Below are 24,843 nucleotides of genomic sequence, written 5' to 3' on the forward strand. Positions count from 1 at the left end.
AGCTGGGAAAAAGTGGTGGGGTAGCTCCGTTAGTTAAAGAGAGCATTAGTACTATAGTGAGAGATGACCTTAGTTCTAAAGGTCAAGACAAGAATCAGTTTGGGTGGAACTAAGAAACAGCAAGGGATAGAAAACATTAGTGGGAGTTGTTTGTAGGGCTGCAAACAGCTGTGGTAATGTAAATCACAGTATAAATCAGGAAATTAGTGTAACAAGGGTAATACTGTAATCCTGGGGGATTTCAACCTAATTAGTACTAAAGTCGCGGCATTTCTCCTGTATCTGACGAAGGGAGAACAGCATGTCAACGGTCGATCTCTCTGCACGAAAGCCACACTGCCTCAGGGTAGACACGCTCGGCCAGCTTCTGGAGCCTGTTTAGAGCGACTCGAGCAAAGACTTTCCCCACTATGCTGAGCAGGGAGATTCCACGGTAGTTGTTGCAGTCACCACGGTCACCTTTGTTTTTATAGAGGGTGATGATATTGGCATCGCGCATGTCCTGAGGTACTGCTCCCTCGTCCCAGCACAGGCATAGCAGTTCATGTAGTGCTGAGAGTATAGCAGGCTTGGCACTCTTGATTATTTCAGGGGTAATGCTGTCCTTCCCAGGGGCTTTTCCGCTGGCTAGAGAATCAATGGCATCACTGAGTTCCGATTTTGTTGGCTGTATGTCCAGCTCATCCATGACTGGTAGAGACTGGACAGATACAGGAGAAATGACGCGAACAACAGATGCCCCTCGACATTGCTTTCATTGATCTCACCAAAGCCTTTGACTTCGTCAGCAGACGTGGTCTCTTCAGACTACTAGAAAAGATTGGATGTCCACCAAAGCTGCTAAGTATCATCACCTCATTCCATGACAATATGAAAGGCACAATTCAGCATGGCGGCTCCTCATCGGACCCCTTTCCTATCCTGAGTGGCGTGAACCAGGGCTGTGTTCTCGCACCCACACGTTTTGGGATTTTCTTCTCCCCGCTGCTTTCACATGCGTTCAAGTCTTCTGAAGAAGGAATTTTCCTCCACACAAGATCGGGGCATGTTGTTCAACCTTGCCAGTCTAAGAGCGAAGTCCAAAGTACGGAAAGTCCTCATCAGGGAACTCCTGTTTGCTGACGATGCTGCTTTAACATCTCACACTAAAGAGTGCCTGCAGAGTCTCATCGACAGGTTTGCGGCTGCCTGCAATGAATTTGGCCTAACCATCAGCCTCAAGAAAACGAACATCATGGGGCAGGACGTCAGAAATACTCCATCCATCAATATTGGCGACCACGCTCTGGAAGTGGTTCAAGAGTTCACCTACCTAGGCTCAACTATCACCAGTAACCTGTCTCTCGATGCAGAAATCAACAAGCGCATGGGAAAGGCTTCCACTGCTATGTCCAGACTGGCCAAGAGAGTGGGAAAATGGCGCACTGACACGGAACACAAAAGTCCGCGTGTATCAAGCCTGTGTCCTCAGTACCTTGCTCTATGGCAGCGAGGCCTGGACAACGTATGTCAGCCAAGAGCGACGTCTCAATTCATTCCATCTTCACTGCCTCCGGAGAATACATGGCATCAGGTGGCAGGACCGTATCTCCAACACAGAAGTCCTCGAGGCGGTCAACATCCCCAGCTTATACACACTACTGAGTCAGCGGCGCTTGAGATGGCTTGGCCATGTGAGCCGCATGGAAGATGGCAGGATCCCCAAAGACACATTGTACAGGATTGGGAAGCCAAGTTAAAAGGTAGACTGGCAATGCTAACATTTAAAGAACTAATACATAGTTTACAACAAAAATATATTCCTTTAATGTATAAAAACCTAGGAAGGAAAGTGTTCCAACTGTGGCTAACGAAAGAAATCAAAGATTGTATTCGATCAAAGGAAGAGGCGTATAAAGTTGCCAAAAAAATGGTAAGCCTGAGGATTGAGAGCATTTCAGAATTCTGCAAAGGAGGACCAAGAATAAAATTATGAAAGGGAAAATAGAATGAGACTAAACTAGCGAGAAATATAAAAACAGACTGTAAAAGCTTCTATACGTATGTAAAAAGGAAAAGATGAGCAAAAACAAATGTGGGTCCATTACAAGTGGAGTCAGGAGAATTTATAATGGGGAATAAGGAAATGGCAGAGAAACTAAACAAATACTTTGTGTCTGTCTTCACGGAGGAAAATAATAAACACCTCCCAGAAATAATGAGGAATCAAGGGACTAGTGTAAACAGGAACTGCAAGATATTAATACTAGTAAAAAAAATAGCACTAGAGAAATTAATGGGACTGAAGGTAGATAAATCCCCTGGACCTGATTATCTACATTCCAGTGTTGAATGAGGTGGCTGTAGAGATAGTAGATGCATTGGTGGTCATCTTTCAAAATTTTAGAGACTCTGGAATGGTTCCTGCAGATTGCAAGTTGGCAATTGTAACCCCACTATTTAAGAAAGGAGGGAGAGAAAACAAGGCACTACAAGCCTGTTAGTTTAACATCGCTCATGGGGAAATTGCTAGAATCTATATTAAAAGATGTAATAACAGGACACTGAGAAAATAATGGTCGGATTGGCAGAGTCAACATGGATTTATGAAAGGGAAATCATGTTTAGCAAGCCTGTTGGAGTTTTATGAGGATGTAAGTAGCAGACTTGATAAGGGGGAACTGGTGGATGTGGTATATTTAGATTTTTAGAAAGCTTTTGATAAGGTCTCTCACAAGAGGTTAGTAAACAAAATTGGAGCACATGGGATTAGGGGGGGAATATACTGGCATGGATTGGGAACTGGTTAACGGACAGAAAACAGATTAGGATTAAATGGGTCATTTTAAGGTTGGCAAGCTGTGAAGAGTGGGGTACCACAAGGATCAGTACTTGGGCCCCAGCTATTCACAATTTATATCAATGATTTGGATGTGGGGATTAAAAGTAATATTTCCAAGTTGGCTGTTGACACCAAACTTGGTGGAAGTGTGAGTTGTGAGGAGGATGCAAAGGCACTTCTCGGGGATTTGGAGAGGCTAAGTGAATGGGCAAAAAAATTGGCTGATGGAATACAATATGGAGAAAGGTGAGGTTATCCACTTTGGTAGGAAAAACAGAAATACCAAGTTTTACTTAAATGGGAGAGGCTGGGAAGTGTTAAATTTCAAAGGGACTTGGGTGTCCTTGTTCATGAGTCATTGAAAGCTAACATACAGGTACAGCAAGCAATTAAGAAGGCAAATGGTATGTTAGCCTTTATTACAAGAGGATTTGAGTATAGGTGTAAAGATCCCAAGGGTGGTGAATCTTTGGAATTCTCTGCCCCAGAGGGCTGTGGAGGCTCAGTCATTGAGTATATTCAAGACTGAGATCGATATATTTCTACATATTATAAACATCAAGGGATATGGGTGTAGTGCAGGAAAATGGTGTTGAAGTAGATCAAGTGCAGGCTCGAAGGGCTGAATGACCTACTCCTGCTCCTATTTCTTCTTATATTTTTTAGAACATTAGAACATTACAGTGCAGTACAGGCCCTTCGGCCCTCGATGTTGCGCCGACCTGTGAAACCATCTGACCTACACTATTCCATTTTCATCCATCAAAGCAAACACACTTGCACTTGTTCAAGCTTAAAGTTTACTGCTCTTGTGGAATGGCAGGAGATGTTCGACCACATATGAGGTTGAAAGGGTTTTTGGAACAGGCATTCCAAGAGGTGGTCACCACACAAGCAAACAATGTGAAAGAGAGTGAGAAGCAGATAATATATCAAGGTGGAAAAAGGAGTAGGAAGGAAGGCAGGGGTTCACTGAGGACATTGCCTAGGTGAATACTTAAATGGGAATCAGGAGTCATACCTAGCACAAAGGAAGACGGTTGTGGTTGCTGGAGGTCAATAATCTCATCTCCAGGACATCACTGCAGGAGTTCCTCAGGGTAGTGTCCAAGGCCCAACCATCTTCAGCTACTTCATCAATGACCTTCCTCCAATCATAAGGTCAGAAGTGGGAATGTTCGCTGATGATTGCACAATGTTCAGTACCATTTGTGACTCCTCAGATACTGAAGCAGTCAGTGTAGAAATGCAGCAAGACCTGGACAATATCCAGGCTTGGGCTGATAAGTGGCATGTCACATTTGCCCCACATAAGTGCCAGGCAATGACCATCTCAAACAAGAGAGAATCTAACCATCTCCCCTTGACATTCATTGGTATTACCATCGCTGAATCCCCCACTATCAACATCCTAGGGGTTACCATTGACCAGAAACTGAACTGGAGTAGCTATATAAATACCATGGCTACAAGAACAGGTCAGAGGCTAGAAATCATGTGACGTGTAACTCACTTCCTGACCCCAAAGCCTGTCCATCATCTACAATGCACAAGTCAGGAGTGTGATGAAATACTCTCCACTTGCCTGGATGGGTGCAGCTCCAACACTCAAGAAGCTCGACACCATCCAGGACAAAGCACCTTGATTGGCACCTCATCTACAAACATTCACTCCCTTCACCACTGACGCACAGTGGCAACAGTGTGTACCATCTACAAGTTGCACTGCAGCAACATACCAAGGCTCCTTGGACAGCACCTTCTAAACCCGCGACCTCTACCAACTAGAAGGACAAGGGCAGCAAATGCATGGGAACACCACCACCTGCAAGTTCCCCTCCAAGTCACACACCATCCTGACTTGGAACTATATCGCCATTCCTTCACTGTTGCTGGGTCAAAATCCTGGAACTCCCTTCTTAACAGCACTGTGGGTGTACCTACCCCAAATGGACTGCAGCGGTTCAAGAAGGCAGCTCACACCACCTTCTCGAGGGCAATTAGGGATGGGCAATAATTGGCCTGGCCAGCGACGCCCAAATCCCATGAATGATTTTTTAAAAATGGTGCGGGAAGGCATCGGGGGAGTGACCGACATCTTCCTGCTGCCATGCAATAGGGGTTACCATTGACCAGAAACTGAACTGGAGTAGCTATATAAATACCATGGCTACAAGAGCAAGTCAGAGGCTAGGAATCCTGAGGCGAGTAACTCACCTCCTGAGTCCCCAAAGCCTGTCCACCATCTGCAAGGCACAAGTCAGGAGTGTGATGGAATACTCCCCACTTGCCTGGATGGGTGCAGCTCCAACAACACTCAAGAAGCTCGACACCATCCAGGACAAAGCAGCCCGCTTGATTGGCACCCCATCTACAAACATTCACTCCCTCCACCGCGGACGCACAGTGGCAGCAGTGTGTACCATCTACAAGATTCACTGCAGCAATGCACCAAAGCTCCTTAGACAGCACCTTCCAAACCCGCGACCTCTACCAACTAGAAGGACAAGGGCAGCAGATGCATGGGAACACCACCACCTGCAAGTTCCCTCCAAGTCTCACACCATCCTAACTTGGAACTATATTGCCGTTCCTTCATTGTCGCTGGGTCAAAATCCTGGAACTCCCTTCCTAACCACTGTGGGTATACCTACCCCACATGGACTGCAGTGGTTCAAGGAGGCGGTTCACCACCACCTTCTCCTGGACAACTGGGGATGGGTAATAAATGCTGTCCTAGCCAGCGATGCCCGCATCCCATGGACAAATGGAATAAGATTTTTTTTCAAGAGCAGAAACTTCGTTGGGGATGGGAGTTGCAACTACCAACTGCATAGCATCTTTTTTTTAAAAAAAGTTGTTCCCCAAAAGCAGATATGAATGCTGGAGTGAGAGTTGTAGGCAATAGTTTCTGTTACTAAAAGTAAGTTCCAAATAGTATGTTGCCTCATAGGTGCCAGTGCAGATATTTTGGCGGAGGAGAGGCATCAGCCAGAAGCCATGATTCGTGCCTGAACAAATGACTTAGAACAAATGAATGAGATTCAGATCCTGCAGAAAGAGTTCCAGAAATTGAGGTGAATTAAGGAAGCAGGATGTCAAAGATAGTACATCTCGGGGTTCTACCAATGCCATCTGCTGGACAATACAGGAACAGCCAGGTTAGGCAAGTAAAGGCATTACCAGAGATATGACCTGAATTTTGCATTCAGCAGTAAATTACTTACCGTTACTTACACTTACACTTGTCCACAGAATTTCTGTAGGCTTTTGCTCTGCGATTTGCTGCAGTCAAACAGTTAAAGCAGTACAGCACCCTCTACAGGGGATCTGGGGCCTGTGTGAACAGGACAAGCAATGGTGTGTCTAGTCAACCAATAAGATTGAAGAATCTTTACTGAGATTCGTAGAGTCTAAATCAGGAGTTGTATGTTGGAATATTTAATTCAATGTAAAATCATGTGCAGAAAGCAAAATAGAGAGGTAAAGAAAGATGGGATAAAGAGTTTAATGAAAGTGATTTTTTAAAATATTTTTCAAATCGTTGAACAAATAATTGAAAGTTGTAAAAGTAAATTTTCGGTGCTAGCAAGGTTATTTGGCAGTAATTAAGGCTCATCACGCCACTAAAAATTCACTTACACTTCAATGGACAGCCCTAACTTTTTCTGGCTTGCTTAGTGGATATCGTATGGAAGTACTGTAAATTCACACCCTTCAACTCTCTGAATGCCGCATCTCTTGGTGAGAAACCAATGTTTTTTTCAAACTCAGTCACAGGATGTGGGTGTCGCTGGCAAGGCCACCATTTAGTGCCCATCCCTAATTACCCTAAAGAAGAGACCTTCTTGAACCACTGCAGTCTGTGTGGCGAAGGTACTCCCACAGTGCTGTTAGATAGAGCATTCCAGGATTTTGGAGGATGAAGGTATGGTGATATATTTCCAGGTCAGGATGGTGTGTGACTTGGAGGCAAACCTGCAGCTGGTGGTGTTCCCATGCGCCTGCTGCCCTTGTTCTTCTCGATGGTAGAGGACATGGATTTATGAGGTACTGTTGAAGAAGTCTTGGATGGTTCCTGCACTGCATCTTGCAGACGGTACACTTGGCAGCCACTGTGCTCTGGTGATGCAGGCAGTGAATGTAAGGTGGTGGATAGGATGCAAATTAAGTGGAATGTTTTCGCCTGAATTGTGTTGGAGTTGCATTCATCCAGGCAAGTGGAGAGTATTCCATCTGACTCCATAGACTCATGGAGTTATACAGCACAGAAACAGGCCCTTCGGCCCATCATGTCTGTGCAGGCCATCAAGCATCTATCTATTCGAGTCCCATTTTCCAGCATTAAGGCCCATAGCCTTGTATGCTATGGCATTTCTAGTGCTCATCTAAGTATTTCTTAACTGTTGTGGGAGTTCCTGCCTCTACCAGCCCTTCAAGCAGTGTGTTCCAGATTCCAACCACCCTCTGGGTGAAAATATTTATCCTCAAATCCTCTCTCAACCTCCTGTCCCTTACCTTAAAAATATGCCCCCTGGTTATTGACCCCTCCGCTAAGGGAAAAAGTTTCTTCCTATCTACCCATCTATGCCCCTTATAATATTGTATACCTCAATCAGGTCCCCCCTTAGCCTTCTCTGCTCCAAGGAAAACAACCCTAGCCTAGGGTTGTGGAAGGATGTGGAAGCTTTAGAGAGGGTGCAGAGGAGATTTACAAGGATGCTGCCTGGACTGGAGGGCATGTCTTATGAAGAAAGGTTGAGGGAGCTAGGGCTTTTCTCATTGGAGCGAAGAAGGATGAGAGGTGACTTGATAGAGGTGTACAAGATGATGAGAGGAATAGATAGAATGGATAGCCAGAGACTTTTTCCCAGGGCGGAAAGGGCTATCACCAGGGGCCATAATTTTAAGGTGATTGGAGGAAGGTTTAGGGGAGATGTCAGAGGTAGGTTCTTTACACAGAGCGTGATGGGTGCGTGGAATGCACTGCCAGCGGTGGTAGTAGAAGCAGCTACATTAGGGACATTTAAGCGACTCTTGGATAGGTACATGGATGATAGTAGAATGAAGGGTATGTAGGTAGTTTGATCTTAGAGTAGGTTAAAGGGTCGGCACAACATCGTGGGCCGAAGGGCCTGTACTGTGCTGTACTGTTCTATGTTTTATGTTCTATCCAGTCTCTCTCCATAGCTGAAATGCTCCAGCCCAGGCAAATCCTGGTGAATCTCCTCTGCACCTTCTCCAGTGTTATCACATCTTCCTATAGTGTGGCGACCAGAACTGTACACAGTACTCCAGCTGTGACCTAACTAGTGTTTTATACAGCTCCATCATAACCTCCCTGCTCTTATATTCTATACCTCAGCTAATAAAGGCAAGTATGCCCTCCTAACCACCTTATCTACCTGTGCTGCTGCCTTCAGTGATGTATGGACAAGTGCACCAAGGTCCTTCTGACCTTCTGTACTTCCTAGGGTCTTACCATCCATTGTATATTCCCTTGCCTTGTTAGTCCTCCCAAAATGAATCACCTCACACTTCTCAGGATTAAATTCCATTTGTCACTGCTCCGCCCATTTTACCAGCCCATCTGTATCATCCTGTAATCTAAGGATTTCTTCCTCATTATTTACAACACCACCAATTTTTGTGTCATCTGCGAACTTACTGATCATACCTCCTATATTCACGTCAAAATCATTAATGTATACTACAAACAGCAAGGGTCCCAGCACCGATCCCTGCGGTACACCACTGGTCACAGGCTTTCAATCGCAAACACTGCCTCCTGCTGCTAAGCGAATTTTGGATCCAATTTGTCAAATTGCCCTGGATCCCATGGGCTCTTACCTTCTTGACCAATCTTCCGTGCGGGATCTTATCAAAAGACTTACTGAAGTCCATGTAGACTGCCTTACTTGTAAGACTCCTTGCGTTAAAATAGATGCAATCCAGCCTTGCATTATTTGCTTGTGCCTTAACAGGTCTGTATTTACTCTGCCTTCCAGACGGACTTAGTTTCTCTTCTATATTTGGCTGTGCCTCACCCCCTACTGTACCTCCACTCTGTATCCCGTCGCCCTGACAAATTAGTTTAAACCCCCCACCCCAACAACAGCACTAGCAAACCTCCCTGCAAGGATGTTGGTCCCGTTCAGGTTCAAGTGCAACCTGTCCAACTTGTACAGGTCCCACCTTTGCCAGAAAATGACCCAGTGACCCAGGAAACTAAAGCCCTCCCTCCTGCACCGTCTCTTCAGCCATGCATTCTTCTGCTGTAACCCCCTATTCCTATACTCACTGGCACGTGGTACCGGGAGTAATCCAGAGATTACAACCTTTTGAGGTCCTGCTTTTTAATTTGCGACCTAGCTCGCTAAATTCTTGTTGCAGGACCTCATCCCTCTTTCTACTTATGTCGTTGGTACCAATGTGAACCACGACCTCTGACTGTTCACCCTCCTGCTTCAGAATATCCTGCAGCCGCGCCATGACATCCTTGACCCGAGCACCAGGGAGGCAACATACCATCCTGGAGTCACGTTTGTGGCCACAGAAACGCCTATCTGTACCCCTTACGAAAGAATCCCCTATCACTATAGCTCTCCCATTTTTCCTCCCCTCCTGTGCAGCTGAGCTACCCGTGGTGCCACAGACTTGGCTCTTGCTGCATTCCCCTCAGAAGCTATCTCCCCTAACAGTATTCAAAGCGGAAAATCTGTTAGCGAGGGAGATGGACCCAGGGGATTCCTGTGCTCCTGCCTAGTTCTTCTACTCTGCCTGGCGGTCACCCATTCCTTTTCTGCCTGAGCAGTCTTTACCTGCGGTCTGACCACTTCCCTGTATGTGCTATCCATGATGATCTCAGCCTCGCGGATGCTGCACAGTGTCCCCAGCTGCTTCTCCAGATCTGAAACGTGGATTTCCAGTAGCTGCAGCTGGAGACACGTGTTCACCCTGGACACTGGAAGTGTCGCTAACTTCCCACATTGCACAGGAGGAGCATTCCACACTGCCGAGCTGCCCTGCCATGACCTAACCTTAATTTACTCCCTTATATTACTCTAAGATTAGAGATTATTTACACTTGATTCCCTAAAACAAAACTACTTACTATATTAAAAAAAACTGTAGGCCTTACTTTTCTCTTTACTTTAGTTCCTAACCCACTTTACTTACTTTAGTCACTTGCCAGATACTCACCAAACAGGCAGCTTCTTTCCAAACCTGCTTGCCTGTGATGTTTGATGCTATGTTTAATTTAAATTAAATTAAAAGCTTACCTGTATACTCACCCTGATGGCTCACTGTTTCCCTGCTCACACTGTTGATTGTGACGTCATTCTGATGTTAGTTTTCACTCCTTCCCGCCACCGCTGCTCTTTTAAACTGTGCTGGTCTCGCTCGGTGTCGCTCCTTCCCGCCGCCACTGCTCTTTTAAATTGTGCTGGTCTCACTCCTTCCCGCCGCCCCTGCTCTTTTAAACTGCTGGTCTCGCTCAGACTTGTACTTTGTAAATGATGGAAAGGCTTTGAGTGTCAGGAGATGTGTTACTCGCTACATAATTCCCAGCCTCTGACCTGCTCTTGTAGCCACAGTATTTATGCCCCTGCCCTCACTAACAACCCCTACCGGCCATCACCGGGGCCTGCCTAAATGGCCCAGGCAAGCCCAACCCCACTTAGCTTAATTCTGGGGCCTCCTCCATGGCTGCTGCTCCCGGTCTCCAGCAGTACCACCACTCCCAGTGACGCTGCACAGACTGCTGAGCTGCCGACCCTCTGATTGGCTGGCAGCTCTTGGGGCAGGATCTTATCCCTTAAAGAGGACGGCATCCCGATGGTGAACAGTTAATTGTTTGCTTGCCATTGAATTCGACTGGGGGTCCGACAAATGGCTGATGCGGGTTTGCCTCCCACTTTTCCACCAATCGCCGGAGCCCTGCTGCTGAAATACAACTCAGCCTGTTGTCAGGGCCCATAGCCTTTGTTGTATCCAGTGCACTCAGCCATTCTTGATATCACGTGGAGTGAATCGAATTGCCTTCTGTGATGGTGGGGCCCTCAGGAGGAGGTCGAGTTGTATTATCCACTCCGCACTTCTGGCTGAAGATGGTTGCGAATGCTTCAACCTTGTCTTTTGTACTCATATGCTGAGCACCACCACCTTTGAGGATGTGGATGTTCATAGAGCCCCCCTCCCCCCATTACAGCTGGCTGTGGCAGGACTGCAGAACTTTGATCTGATCTTTTGGTGTGGAATTGCTTGGTTCTACTGACAGCATACCGCTTCCACTGTTTAGCTTGCATGTAGTCCTGTGTTGTAGCTTCACCAGGTTGGCACTTCATTTTTAGGTGTGGCTGGTGTTGCTCCTGGCATGCTCTCCTGCACTCCTCATTGAACCAGGGTTGGACCCCTGGCTTAATGGTAATGGTAGAATGAGGGACATGCCAGGCAAAGCACTTACAAATTATGATTGAATACAATTCTTTCATCTGGAGGCATTGCAGATGAAAGCAAAGAGGTCATTTTAAACTTGTACAACATCTTAGACAACAGTTGAAGTATTTTGTACAGTTTTGGGGACCCCATTATAAGAATGAAATAAAAGCATGGAAATGGTGCAGTGCAGGTTCAGTAGGATATCACCATAAATATGAAGGGGTTTAGTTATGAAGAGAGTCTTGAGAAGTTGGGGCTTTTACCATTTGAGCAGAGAAAGATATAGATGACTTTATAGAGAGGACTTTAAGATTATTAAGAGTTTTGATGTTGTTACGACCTGTCAAAGCCCTCAATCAAAATATACAATTCCGATTGTGCAGGGACCAACGCACTGTGAATTCAATCCCGTCGCTCCACAGATCGGCTAACATATCATTCGAAAACTTTCCAAATTAAGGAAAGACCCAGCCAAATTGTACCATCTATTAATCCCTGAATGAAGCTAGCCAAACCAGGTGTTTTTAAATCAACAAATTGACTCTTTAATTAGAAGAACCAAATTCTTAAACACTATGAAGATATAAACAACATTTAAAATAGAGAAAATTAGAGTTCTTGCAAATTTACAGTCCAATGTTGCTTGAAGTCCCCACAGAATGTTGCTTGAAGTCCTCTCGGTCGTCCGATGCAGAAAAAAGGTTCTTCCACAGTAGAACAGTCCGTAATCTAACTTCTCCAAATTTCAACAATTAACAACTTGCAAACACTTTCAACCGAATCAATCTGACTTTAGAGTTTTTGAGGGATAAAAGATTGTCACAGTCTAACTTCCCTTTCTTCAGTTTAAATTACCAGAGATCTCTGTTTTGGCTTGATGTTTTAGAATTTTGAGAGATGATAATTAAACAGACTAAATCCTCTTCCTTCAGTTTAAATGGTTGAGAGCTCTTTTTCCAGGTGCTGTCATCATAGCTGTGTCCTCGGTGTCTGTGTGTTCTGTTAGAACAGACTGTCTTCAACTAAAAGTCAGTTCAAAATTGAATTCTAACAAATGTATCGCATGAAACTCGCTCCCAGTGGATGTTTCCATGGTATCAAGAATGCACCCTTTGAATCGCAGTCTCCAAATGGCTGTTTCTAAGGCAACGAAAATGCACCTTCCTATAACTCCTGAGGCTTGCTGGTTCTTAAAGCAATACTGATCCTTTGCAAGCCTTCAAGGCAAACTGCATATTCCAAAAAAAAACTACAGGACCATGACAATGTGATAAATGCTAGATTGTTTCCCACTGGTCGGTAAGATGATAACGAGAGATTACAAATTTAAGAGCTGACAGATGAGAGCCTCTTCCCTGGTCAGGGAAAGTTTGTCTTTATGATGAGTAAAGGGTGCACCAAAATGGAATAGCGACTTGTGTTCTTTATTTTTGTAATAATAAGTGAACAGGACTTATACTGATCGTATCAAGCATTTCTCGTCATACTTAGCATTCTGTATGTTTTTATCTATGGTGGAAGGAAACAGTTTACAAATCGAACAGAAAGTTGTCTTGCCTAATGTTAACTTGGTCCATCTTTGGAGAGATTGAAGGTGTACGGATGTAAGACATGGGGATCCATTCCAGAATAAGAAAGTTTCATGGTTACATTCCTCAGTCCCACTGAAATGGTAGTAGATAGAGGGCAATGAAAGTCAACTTCCATTAGAAGCAGGCAACCAGCACACTTAAGCAAATGACTGACACCACTGAACCCAACAGCCACAAACCAAATTTCATAATGAGAAATTTGTAGATAGAGGGTGGTTAGAATGTGGAATTTTCTGTTAAAGCAGAGAGTATGGAATCTTTAAGAAATAAGATAGTTGCTTGAAAAAGGGGGAATGGATATGGCGGGAAGGCAAGAAGGTGAATTAAACTAAGTGGCTTGTGAAGAAAACAGCCGTGCAGATTTGATGGGCCAAATGACTTGGTTCTGCTTAGTCTTGAGTTTCATTGTTAAGGAGATAAAATACAAATCAAAATGACTTGCATTGCATTATAAAACGTCGGTGGTCACATCTGAAGTACTTTATACAGTTTTGGTCACTTAATAAGACAGATGCTACTTTCATTGATTTGAATACGGAAGTGAGCAAACAAGATGATTGCAGGTATCAAGATGAGTTGTTAATCATAGCAAAAGATTAGGGAATGAATTATTAGTCACAGGAATCTGCTAAAAGGTTACCGATTGGCTCCCAAGTGGATGGCTTGCTTGGTAGCACAGTCAATGTCCCCAGATTGGATGAATTTCTTCACAACCAGGACATAGTAACAGTAGTAGCTCTTAACATTTTTAGAACTTTCAGCAGTGTGTGCCATTTGACCTTCATTGAGTTACTGTCCTCTTGTGGCATATACAATGAGCTGTTAAACTGGATTTGTAACTCTCAAAAGATAAAAAGATTGGGTCATAATATGAATCATTTTATTACAGTACCAATGCAATTATCTACAGGGAATGCGTTAATTCATTCTCTTTCTTAACATACACTCAATAATTTATGAAGAACAGAAGTGATCAACTTCACCACACTCCCTATTTGAAAGAGAAAATCAAATCACTGGGTGTAATACAGTTGGATAGACTTGCATAGTATTATCCCAGGACCGGCAGGGCCAAATTTGTGAGACATTTCACTTAGTTACAGTTGTCTTAAGAGTTGTTGAGTTTAGCTACAGAATGTAATTGTTAAAGGTTTGATTATACGGTGAAAATAAACTGATTGCATTCTATACTACACTGTAACTTGAATTATCTACAAAGCCATATATATCAATGAAGAACTTGAATCTATTTCTATACTTTTGTGACAATAAACAGAATGCCTCTTTTCCTCTAGCACATTCGAAATGAAACCAGAAGTGAATTGGAACGGCTGTTAAAAATCACTGAGGAGCACACGGCTTATCTTGCTAACGATGAAGTTACAACAGTTCGTAAAAACCTGGAGGCAAAAAATGTAGATGTGGACACCATTCTGGTAAGTGAGAATCTGCAAATATTTCACTTAGTTTCCAACTCAAGCAAAATATGCATGAACAGATCTGCTTTGTTATTTGTTTCATTAAATAGCACTTTATAATTATTAGTTGCTTTGAGGTTCTATCTTTTTTTTGAACCAGTAGTGACAACTTGAAAGAGCATGTACTCTCTTCTAGCCTTGTTTGAAAGATACTGAATAAATGCAAGTTATTTCTAATGTGAAATATAACTCTGTGGACATCTTTCTTTAGTGAGCCAGATGTTGTAGGATGATTCCGATTAATACAATTTTTGCAATGTTCTTAACCTTATTACAGTTGCTCAAGAACCAATTTTTATCTTGTTACAAAATGTTATTGACTTTAATCAATACCTTGACTTAAGTTTTCTTTTTCTCTAGATTAAAGATACTTGGCACCAAGTTTACAGAAAGCACTTCTTGAGGAAATCACTGAACCATTGTAATCTTTGCAGAAGAGGTTTCCACTATTACCAAAGGCATTTTGTAGATTCTGAGGTACGAAAACAGACAATACAAAGGAAGTACTTACTGTTTTTGAAACGGCTGTTTTTGTTTAAAGTCTCACTATCCCCCGCCCCCTCCCTCTCCCCAGTTGTATGTTGCCTCTCTGATGCTGTTTGTCAAAATAGCTGTGACGACAGTGGATCCATCTCGAGCATCAAATGTGACAGCAGTAGTAGAAGTTACTAAAGCAAGCATGAAAACTTGGCAATGCTAACCTACATGATTTTAAAATATATATATATATAAAACAATAGCTGTATTGTATTGGGTATTACAAGGCTTTGTCTTTTACTACAACTAGTAGCACTTCCTTTGTCTTTTGTTATGTGAATTTCTCCTGTCCTCTGCCCTATCACACACTTTTGTTCCCTTTTATTCTCCACCTCCCCCCCCCCCCACTTCTACTTGTTCAAAGTCTATAACATTTTTAACTTTTGCCAGTTCTGATGAAAGGTCACAGACCTGAAACATTAACTCTATTTCTCTCTCCACGGATGCTGCCAGACCTGCTGAGTATTTCCAACACTTTCTGCTTTTATTTCGGATTTCCAGCACCCGCAGTATTTTGCTTTTATTTTAATGTTTAATTCACTGCCACTTCTCTTCCAGAATGCCAACATTGAAGTTCTGCTCGTCTCTCTGACGGGATTTTTTGTCTCTTTTACCTTGTTCACCTTCATTGCTTTCCATTTGACTCCTGGTGTTTGACCAAAACACGTTTTCACAGCCACATCTCCTCCCTCAGCAATTGTCTCCGCCTCTGAGATATTCTTTATGGATTCCAACTGAAGTTCCATCCTTCATGTTTTGAATCCACCCAGGATTACAGGTATCTCCAAGACATACAATGTTCCTCAGACTGCTCTTCTCGCCGCATCCTGAGATCCGCACTCAGTGCCATGTTGCTGGCACGTATACATGCTTGTTCTGCCATTAACACTCTCTCTGGACTAATATAAAAGCAAAATACTGCTGATACTGGAAATCTGATGTTCTGATGAAAGGTCACAGACCTGAAACGTTAACTCTGCTTTTCTCTCCACAGATGCTGTCTTGACCTGCTGAGTATTTCCAGCACTTTCTGTTTTTATCTCTCTGGACTAATGCTTTGTCTTTTACTACAACTAGCAGCACTCCCTTTGTCTTTTGTTCTGTGAATCTCTCCTGCCCTATGCCCTATCACACACTTTTGTTCCCCTTTGTTCTTCCTTCTCCCGCCCCCCCAGACTTTCACTTGCTCAAAGCCTATTATATTTCTAACTTTTGCCAGTCCTGCTGAAAGGTTACAGACCTGAAATGTTCACTCTGCTTCTCTCTTCACAGATGCTACCAGACATGCTGATTATTTCCAACATTTTCTGTTTTTACTTACAATTAGAGATTTTCTGAAGACCCCACATGGATAATACCTCTCAGGACAAATTGTTATAATTACAACAGCAGCATAGCCCAGATTGCCAAAGGAAGGCAAACCAAACCAAATGCATATAAGATGCATTTAAGGCTTTGAAATAAAGTGAGGCAGAAATATAACATCTATGCTTCAAAAAGTAATGAAATGTTCCAGTATCCAGCTACGTAATGAGTTCAAGAAAAACACACAAATTGGAGCTTAAATTTCCATTGAACCTGTCTGCTTTTTAGAACAAATCTTAATTCATGCATAAAATTCGTTGAAAAGTAGTGTGTTTAGCAGAACTCCGTTTACTCTTCCTGTGTCTCTGCAGGTGTCTCCATTTTTTCTATATTTTGTTAATAAATATTTACATATGGAGCCTGCATTTGAATTTGCCTTGGACTAATGAGATTACTCTTGCTGGTTGAGATACTTAAGGCTCAAATGTGTAGTTTTAATCTACTTACCATTAGGTTCAACCCAGTATAAGCTGCACACAAATCGGCACTGAGGAAGCAACCTTCATTTAAGGAGCTTATGCGGGAAATGGAAAATTTGATGCTGGTGCAAAAGGGATTTCTGTTATGAAGTTGGGGTAGAGTAATGAGACCTTTACTTTGCATTGCCGATATTGTACCAAACCAACTCGATATTCGACTGATTGCCAGCAGCACTGTTTCGTGCCCCAGCACTAAGATCCCTAACTGTAATCACAAAAATTCAAATATAAACATATGTGAATAAACGATTGTCAAAATATTGTGTCTCTTCTCTTTCCCTCCCCTACCCTCATAGCTGGAATGCAATAATGTTATCCTGTTCTGGCGCATTCAACGCATGCTAGCTATTACAGCAAACACACTCAGACAACAGCTAACGAATACTGAAGGTAAGTTGACTGCTATTTCTGATGAAATCTGCATTAGTAACAACAACAACCTGTATTTTATATGGCACATTTAATATAATAAAATGTCCCAAGGTGCTTCACAGGAGCGTTATAAAACAAAATTTGATGCCAAGTCATATGAGGAGATATTAGGGCAGATGAACAAAAGCTTGGTCAAAGAAGTAAGTTTTATGGAGCGTCTTAAAGGAGAAAAGAGAGGTTTAGGGAGGAAATTCCAAAGCTTAGGGTCTAGGCAGCTGAAGGCACATCTACCGATGATGGTGCAATTAAAATCGGGGATGCTAAAGAGGTCAGAATTAGAGAAGCACAGATATCTGAGGGTTATGGGGCTGGAGGAGATAACGGATAGGGAGAGTCAAAGCCATGGAGGTATTTGAAATCAGGGATGAGAAATTTAGAATTGAAGTGTAGCTTAACCGAAAGCCAATATAGGCCAGCAAGCACAGGCATGCTGGGTGAATATTACTTGGAAGGACATGGAAAGCAGAGTTTTGGATGACCTCAAGTTTACACAGGGTAGAAGGTGGGAGGCCAGTCGGGAGTGTATTTGAATAGTTGAGTCTAGAGGTAACAAAGGCACGGATGAGGGTTTCAACAGCAGATGAGTTGAGATGAGACAGAGTCTGGCAATGTTACAGTGCTAGAGATTGGCAGGCTTAGTGATGCCATGGATATGTGATCAGAAGCTCATCTTGGGGTCAAATGTGACACCAAGATTGCAAACAGCCTAGTTCAACTTCAGACATTTGCCAGGGAGAGAGATGGAGTTGGTGGCTAGGGAATGGAATTTGTATTGGAGACTGAAGACAATTGCTTTGGTCTTCCCAATATTTAATTGGAGGCAATATTTATATATATTTGACTAGGCCTGTATTCACTAGAGTTTAGAAGAATGAGAGGGGATCTCATAGAAACCTATAAAATTCTAGCAGGACTAGACAGGCTAGATGCAGGGAGGATGTTCCTGATGGCTGTGGAGTCCAGAACCAGGGGTTACAGTCTCAGGATACGGGGTATGCCATTTAGAACCGAGATGAGGAGAAATTTCTTCACCAAGAGGGTAGTGAACCTCTGGAATTCTCTACAGCAGAAGGCAGTGGAGGCCAAGTCATTAAATATATTCAAGAAGGAGATAGATATATTAATGCCAAAGGGATCAAGGGATAGGGGGGAAAAAGTGGGAACAGGGTACTGAATTAGATGATCAGCCATGATCTTTTTTGAATGGCGGAGCAGGCCCGAAGGGCCGAATGGCCTACTCCTGTTCCTATTTTCTATGTTTCTATGTTTGAAATTTCTGCTCATCTAGTACTGAATATTGGACAAGCAGTCTGATAATTTAGAGACAGTGGAGGAGTTGAGAGTGGTGGTGGTGAGGTCGAGCTGGGCATTGCCAATGTACATGTGGAACTTGTAGCTGTGTTTTCGGATGATGTCGCTGAGGAGTTGCATGTTGATGACAAATAGGAAAGGGCCAAGGGATTAACTCTTGGGGGATACCAGAGGTAACTTTGTGGGAGGGGGAAGACAAGCCATTGCAGGTGATTCTCTGGCCAATATTACATAGATAAGAATGGACCCAGGTGAGTGCAGTTTCGCCCAGCTGGATGATGGTGGAGAGACATTGAAGGAGAATGGTCCGGACAACCGTGTCAAAGACTGCAAGCAGGTTGAGAAGGGCGAGGAGACATAGTTTACCTTTGTCACAGTCACGTGGAATGTAATTTGTGACTTTGATAAAGAGCCGTTTCAGTACTGTGGCAAAAATCTGGTTGGAGGGATTCAAACGTAGATTTCCGGAAAGGAAGGATTTGGGAGGTGACAACACATTCACGGGTTTTTGGAGATGAAAGGAGGTTGGAGATGGGGTGGTGGTTTGCCAGGGTGGTGTTTTGAGGAAAGAGTTGATGGCAAATTTGAAGGAAAGAGGAACAGTACTTGAGAGAACCGTTAACAATATTAGCTAATATGGAGGCCAGGAAAGAGCAAACACAACTGTGCTCCATATCTATGAGCAACACCACTCATTTTGCATTGAACTTCAAATAAAGATTGTTCTTCATTCCCCACATGATCCTAAATAAAAAGGCAAATTAGTCAGCTGCTGCTACTTATCAATTAGCAGAGATTGTTAGTAAAATAATGCAGCGCATGTCCTAGGACTGAATTTTACAGACCCCCAACATCGGGGGGCGGCTGGAAAATGCCTCCGGGAGAGGGCCGCCACGTACCCCGACACCGTGAGGGCCCCACCCAATATTGCCAGCAGCAGCGAGACCTCATGGCAACCACTCCCCCCCGCCCCCCGGCCACTTGGTGACGGGACCGCCATTAACATATGTAAATAAATTTAAATCAATGAATTAATTACCCTTACGCTCCCGCCATCTGTCCCGGTGCGATATTTGTGCTGCTGGCCGGTACTCCCATGCATTCGGATCCCCGTCCGGGGAACTGAGGCGGAAGACTGGTGGGGTGGGGTGGAGGTAAGTTTCTCAGTGCGGTGGGGCAGGAGGGAAATGAAGTCAAAGTCATTGGTGTAGGGGATGGTGGAAAGGGGTAAAGTTTAAAGTTTATGCACTTTGGTGGGGGGAATGTCAGGGGGACAAGATAAGTGTTTTGGGGGTGATAGGGCAAGTATTAAATTTAATTGTTATTGGGAGGGTGGGAGAGGGACAGAATAAATGTATTTAATTCTTTTTATTAAATGTTCCTTTAAATATTTAAATTGAATGGTCGGGCTCAAAGCTCTTTAAAAATGGCGTCAACGCCTGCACACAGGCAGCTGATGCCATTGCTGGGGGGTGGGGTGAGTGGTCCATCCCAGCTATTTAAATGAGCTGCTGCGCTTAATATGGCGGCTCCGCAATGTGCAGCTCGTGCAGGCGGGTCGCCGTTGTTCTTGCCCGCCGCCGAAATCGGCAATGGGAGTATAAATTTCAGCCCCTATTTTATTTGAAAATTTAATTGAAAAATGTTTAATTTTCCAATTAGATACCTATTGTTCTTCATCTGAATAACATCAGTTTACTATCACGTTTAAACTCCATTTAAATTGCATATAACCTTGTGTGAAAATTTCTACATGTTTTCCTTCCTCTGTAGAGTAGTAGAAGTCAGCTGGTGTTGCGTTCTATGGCACCTTAGAAATGTGATCCAACAAGTGGATAGATATGTTAAGTGTTGATATATGTTAATTTTTTTGGACTTTGCCTAAAGGAAATCTGTACTACATGTGATCAAATGGTTATTACATGAATTTTATTTTTGCATTTTGTTGGTATGAGTGTGTGGACAGGAATGTGAGAAAAAGTCAGTATTGGTGTCACTGCAGTTGTTCTGCATTAACTACATTTTTTTTGTTTGTTTGTGGGATGTGGGCGTTGCTGGCTAAGCCAGCATTTAATGCCCACATGTAGGCCAGACCAGGTAAGGACGGCAGATTTCCTTCCCAAATGACATAAGTGAACCAAATGGGTTTTTACAACAGTCGGCAATGGTTTCATGATCGCGTTGATGCAATTTTCAGCTAAAATGAATGTCTTTCTCTAATTCTAATTAAATGGTCTCGTCAAAACAGATGATGAAAATCAAGGGGCTGAATTTTACTGGCCCCTCGACACCACGGGTCGCGGCCCGGGAGCCAGTAAAATTCTTCGGGAGAGGCCCGCCTTGACTCGCAACATCGAGAAGGGCCCACTGCAAATTACCTGCGGCGGTGGGACCTCGGTGCAGCTCCCCCACCACTTGGCTGTGGCACCCCAAATACCATATGTAAAATGTTACTTAACTCTGCAGATTATGCAGTCCGCTGCCTCTCCTAGGACACTTCCAGATTTTTCGTTGAACGGGCGGCCATCACATGCTGTCCCGTTCTGTGCGTCATCAGAGGCAGAAGGTGGAAAGGAAGTTCAGTTTTCAGGGGTCTGTCTCTGCGTACTGGAAGGGAGGAGGGAGGGGGGTTATGCAGGGGTCTCAAAAATAAATAAAAAGCTTGTAGATACAATGTTAGCAAGAGTTGGCAAATTTCCAGAATCATCTGCATCAATTAGCTACTTCTATTCCCAGCAGGCCACAGAGACCTGAAATGCAGTTTAACACTTAAACAGCTCAGTGTTTACAGCTTACTCTAACATGTTTTGTAAGATCAAGACCTGTACCAAAACTCATGATGTAATTTATACAAGGGAATGCATCTGTTTCATTTTAGAGCGCATGAAAATATAAGAATTATACATAGAACATATAGGCCTAAACAATAAGTCCCAGCATCGTGGGTTTTTTCTTTGTATTTTTCATTCTATCATTTACACAGCTGCTCCATAGTCCCCTGTGTTTGTGTATTTCAGATGGTAAATGGGGAAATTTATGGTCTGGGGGGGACAAAGACCAAGAATATCCTGATAACATTAATTTTAAAAATGTGCATTTATAAGAGCATTCCTCACTTGTATCACCCTCGCTCCATCTGCTTTCAAGGTTTGTGGCTTGACACAGGCTCTGTGGTACCATGTAAAATGGGTTATTTTAAAAATGAACTGTTCAACAAAAGCTTTCATCTGTCTGGTATAAGTACTTTGCAGTGACTCTCTGATAGATCTCCTTCCTCTATCGCCATAGTTTTATTATAGGTTGATAATGGCATATGAAAGAGAACAAAGAAAGAGTCATCAGGAAAAGTATTATAGGCTATTGATTTCAACAATGTTTACTCTTAATTTTAATCAAGGAATTTTTTTATGCATATGGAATTTTCTGTCAAAGAAAGCTAAAGCAGGGTGTAGAGTATGAAAAAGATTTTTTTTCTGAAAAATCTCTTTATAAAGTGTGAAAAGCTATTATTGACCAAAATTTGTCATGCAATAATAAGCTAGGTAATAGTTAATTTCATTCTTCAGTAACTGACAACTATCTGTGGTAAGATAATCACCTGCAGATATATATTGTTCATCCCCTATCTGGCAGCAGTGAACAGCATGTCTAAAACTGACTCAAAACAATTCATTGCTAACATCACAACAACAGCTCTTTAATGGATATAAAGTTACACATTTACTTCTTTAAGTGAATGGGCAAAAACTACAATTTCATAAAGAGCTTAAAACTAAATAGTTATGTTTTCTATCAATACCAGTGAGACGCCTTGAAAAGAATGTGAAGGAAGTGTTGGAGGACTTTGCTGAAGACAATGGTAAAAAAGTTCAGCTGCTAACAGGAAGGAGAGTTCAACTAGCAGAGGACCTCAGTGAGTAATACTTTATACCTGTGTGCTATCTGACTACAGTGTTGCATTAATTCAAGATGATCTTAAACTGATTGAAATATTTTCACTAATTTGTCTCAGGTCTAATTAATATAATAAATGAACATTCATGCAAATGCATTGTTTTGATTTGTGTGCATACTCATTGCAAGGATGTGAATTGTCTGACTTGCAGCTGTGGGAGTTTTAGATTAAAGAGTTCCCAGTTTGCATTAGGTCAGGTGTAGATTCATTAAAGATGTGAATTTACACCCTTAATAAACAATAAGCAAGTCAGACATTTTTGCCAGAAAGGAGCTTCAAATAAGTAATAATGTGAACTCACATTTTGATTTTTCTTTTGTTTGTATCAGTTACTGCTGTTAGCCATCAGGTAAATCATTAAACAGTATTGTTTGTTTTTAAATGACTTTTAGTTGAAATAATTTACTCAAGTCTATAACTTTTTAATTATAATTGTTAGTCAAAAATATGTTTATCATCTGTGCAGCTGTCCTTGTATTCGCTCATCACTGTCTGCTTTCTCATGAGGCAATGGCCCCTAATCTGCTCTAGTAGGGCAATGAGCGATGTTCACCGTTAGTCTTGCCATGCCCATTTAATCATGACAGTATTTTGCACTGCAAGTTGCTGGAAGTGCGAGCTAATAAAGGGGGAAGTAGGACGTTTGAGACCTGACTGAACATGGCAAGCAACTGTGTATCTCCTTAATCAATCAGATTGAAGGAATGTGAAATTAGCAGTGCAAAGACTGAGAAGGAAGTATAATTTAGAGTGGGTGAATTCAATGGCAAATAGGTACAGAAAGAGAAATAAAGAGAGGAAAAAAAGATTGGATAAAGTGAGAGGAATAAGAGGTAGAAAGGAAAAGTTTAAAGAAAATGTTTCATTTCAAAGTTGTCCATTTTTAAAATCAACAATTGAAGCAAGGAGGAATGAGCCTGCACACTTGTAAAAGTTAATTTTCAGTGCCAGATAGGCTCATGGGCAGTAATGACCACTTATCTCATTGTTAAAACAATCTCTGACAACAAATCCAGGCTTAATTAAAAAAATGCAAACCTATAAGTGGCTGCAAAACAGGCTCCTCCTCTCACTTCAGACCAGTTCTAACGTTGTGACGAGTTTAGTTCATAGATATCATACAAGTACAGCAATTTCACACTGTCAAATGCATTTCATTGGTGAGCTAGACGGCGAGATGCCATTTTGCGAAGCATCTCAGACAGCATTTCTGTGCTTAACTGCTCATCTATCCTTGCCTGAAGTAGGGCAATAAAGCATAAATAGCTGCAAGTGCCATTAGACTCACCATTATTTTGACAGCGAATTATGGATCAACAGTTTTAGCTTAAATATGGAGTTTCTACTGAAAGTCGTTTGATGTTTCATGAAAATAATATTTTGTATTGTTTTGGTTTATCTATAAGCAACATTAGTGTATACGAAAGTAGCTCAGATATTAAGTGATATTTAAATCCTCACAACTAACTTTTGCAATCTCATGGATGAGGAAAGCAATCTGTAATTCTGTCTCTGATCAATAAGTGGCAGCATTTACTATATTTAAAATGATTCAGTCAGTCATCATGCAGTTGTTCTGAGCATGCACTTTTCAGGCATGAAATTAATCATGTGTTGCAAAGGAATATGCCAATTTCCTGGGTAACTTTAAGTGGTAGGTATAAAAATCCAATTACAACTTTGCTGTGTACTTTAACATGTTTGGTTACTACTACTGAAATAGATGAAATAGGCAATTAATAGAGCAATTCTTGAGGCATCTGTTAATAACTGTTTTCAACCATCACCCCTATGTTGCTGATCCATATTCGTTCCTGGTTAAGCAACACCTCAGTTTTAAAACTCTTGTCCTTGTTATCGGATTCCTCCATGGCCTCGCCCCTCCCTCGCTCTGTAATCTTTTCCAGCTCTCCAAGATATCTGCACTCCTGCAATTCTGATCTCTTGAACATCCCTGATTTTAATCTCTCCACTATTGGTGGCCAGGCCTTTAGCTGCCAAGACCCTAATCTCTGAAATTCCCTCCCTGCACCTCTCTACCTCTCTTTCCTCCTTTAAGACGCTCCTTAAAACTTACCTCTTTGACCATACTTTTGCTCATCTGGCTTAATATCTCCTTATGTTGCTCAGTGCTATATTTTGTTTGATAAAGCTCCTCCGAGACGCCTAGGGATGTTTTGCTAAGTTGCTAACAGCACTGTATAAATACAAGTTGTTGTTGTCACCTCTATTACCATGGCCGTTTTTGCTACTTGGAGCATCATTAATATTTATGTTGGCAGGGCACCTTGTTAGGCCAGGGTGGTGAACTGCTGAACTTTGCCATACTGTTTGATGCAATGCTCCACTGAGTTCCCCTCTGTAGCTAATAAATCTTAACACTAACTGTCAAATTGACTGGAATTTTATTACCATGGATCATTAAATAGAG

General features: G+C 42.6%; 1 protein-coding gene across 4 annotated transcripts in view; it reads left to right on the top strand.

Moving 5' to 3' along the window:
* opa1 (OPA1 mitochondrial dynamin like GTPase) overlaps positions 1–24,843 on the top strand; it is a 149,701-nt gene that overhangs the window by 95,375 nt on the left and 29,483 nt on the right. For all 4 annotated transcript variants that reach the window (XM_068042269.1, XM_068042272.1, XM_068042271.1 and 1 more), the window contains 4 exons: positions 14,151–14,291; positions 14,694–14,810; positions 17,011–17,104; positions 22,260–22,370. In XM_068042269.1, the coding sequence (XP_067898370.1) occupies positions 14,151–14,291; positions 14,694–14,810; positions 17,011–17,104; positions 22,260–22,370 (463 nt within the window). The remainder of the gene's footprint in view (positions 1–14,150; positions 14,292–14,693; positions 14,811–17,010; positions 17,105–22,259; positions 22,371–24,843) is intronic.

Source organism: Heterodontus francisci, chromosome 11 (genome assembly GCF_036365525.1).
Source record: "Heterodontus francisci isolate sHetFra1 chromosome 11, sHetFra1.hap1, whole genome shotgun sequence".
Classification (NCBI taxonomy): domain Eukaryota; kingdom Metazoa; phylum Chordata; class Chondrichthyes; order Heterodontiformes; family Heterodontidae; genus Heterodontus; species Heterodontus francisci.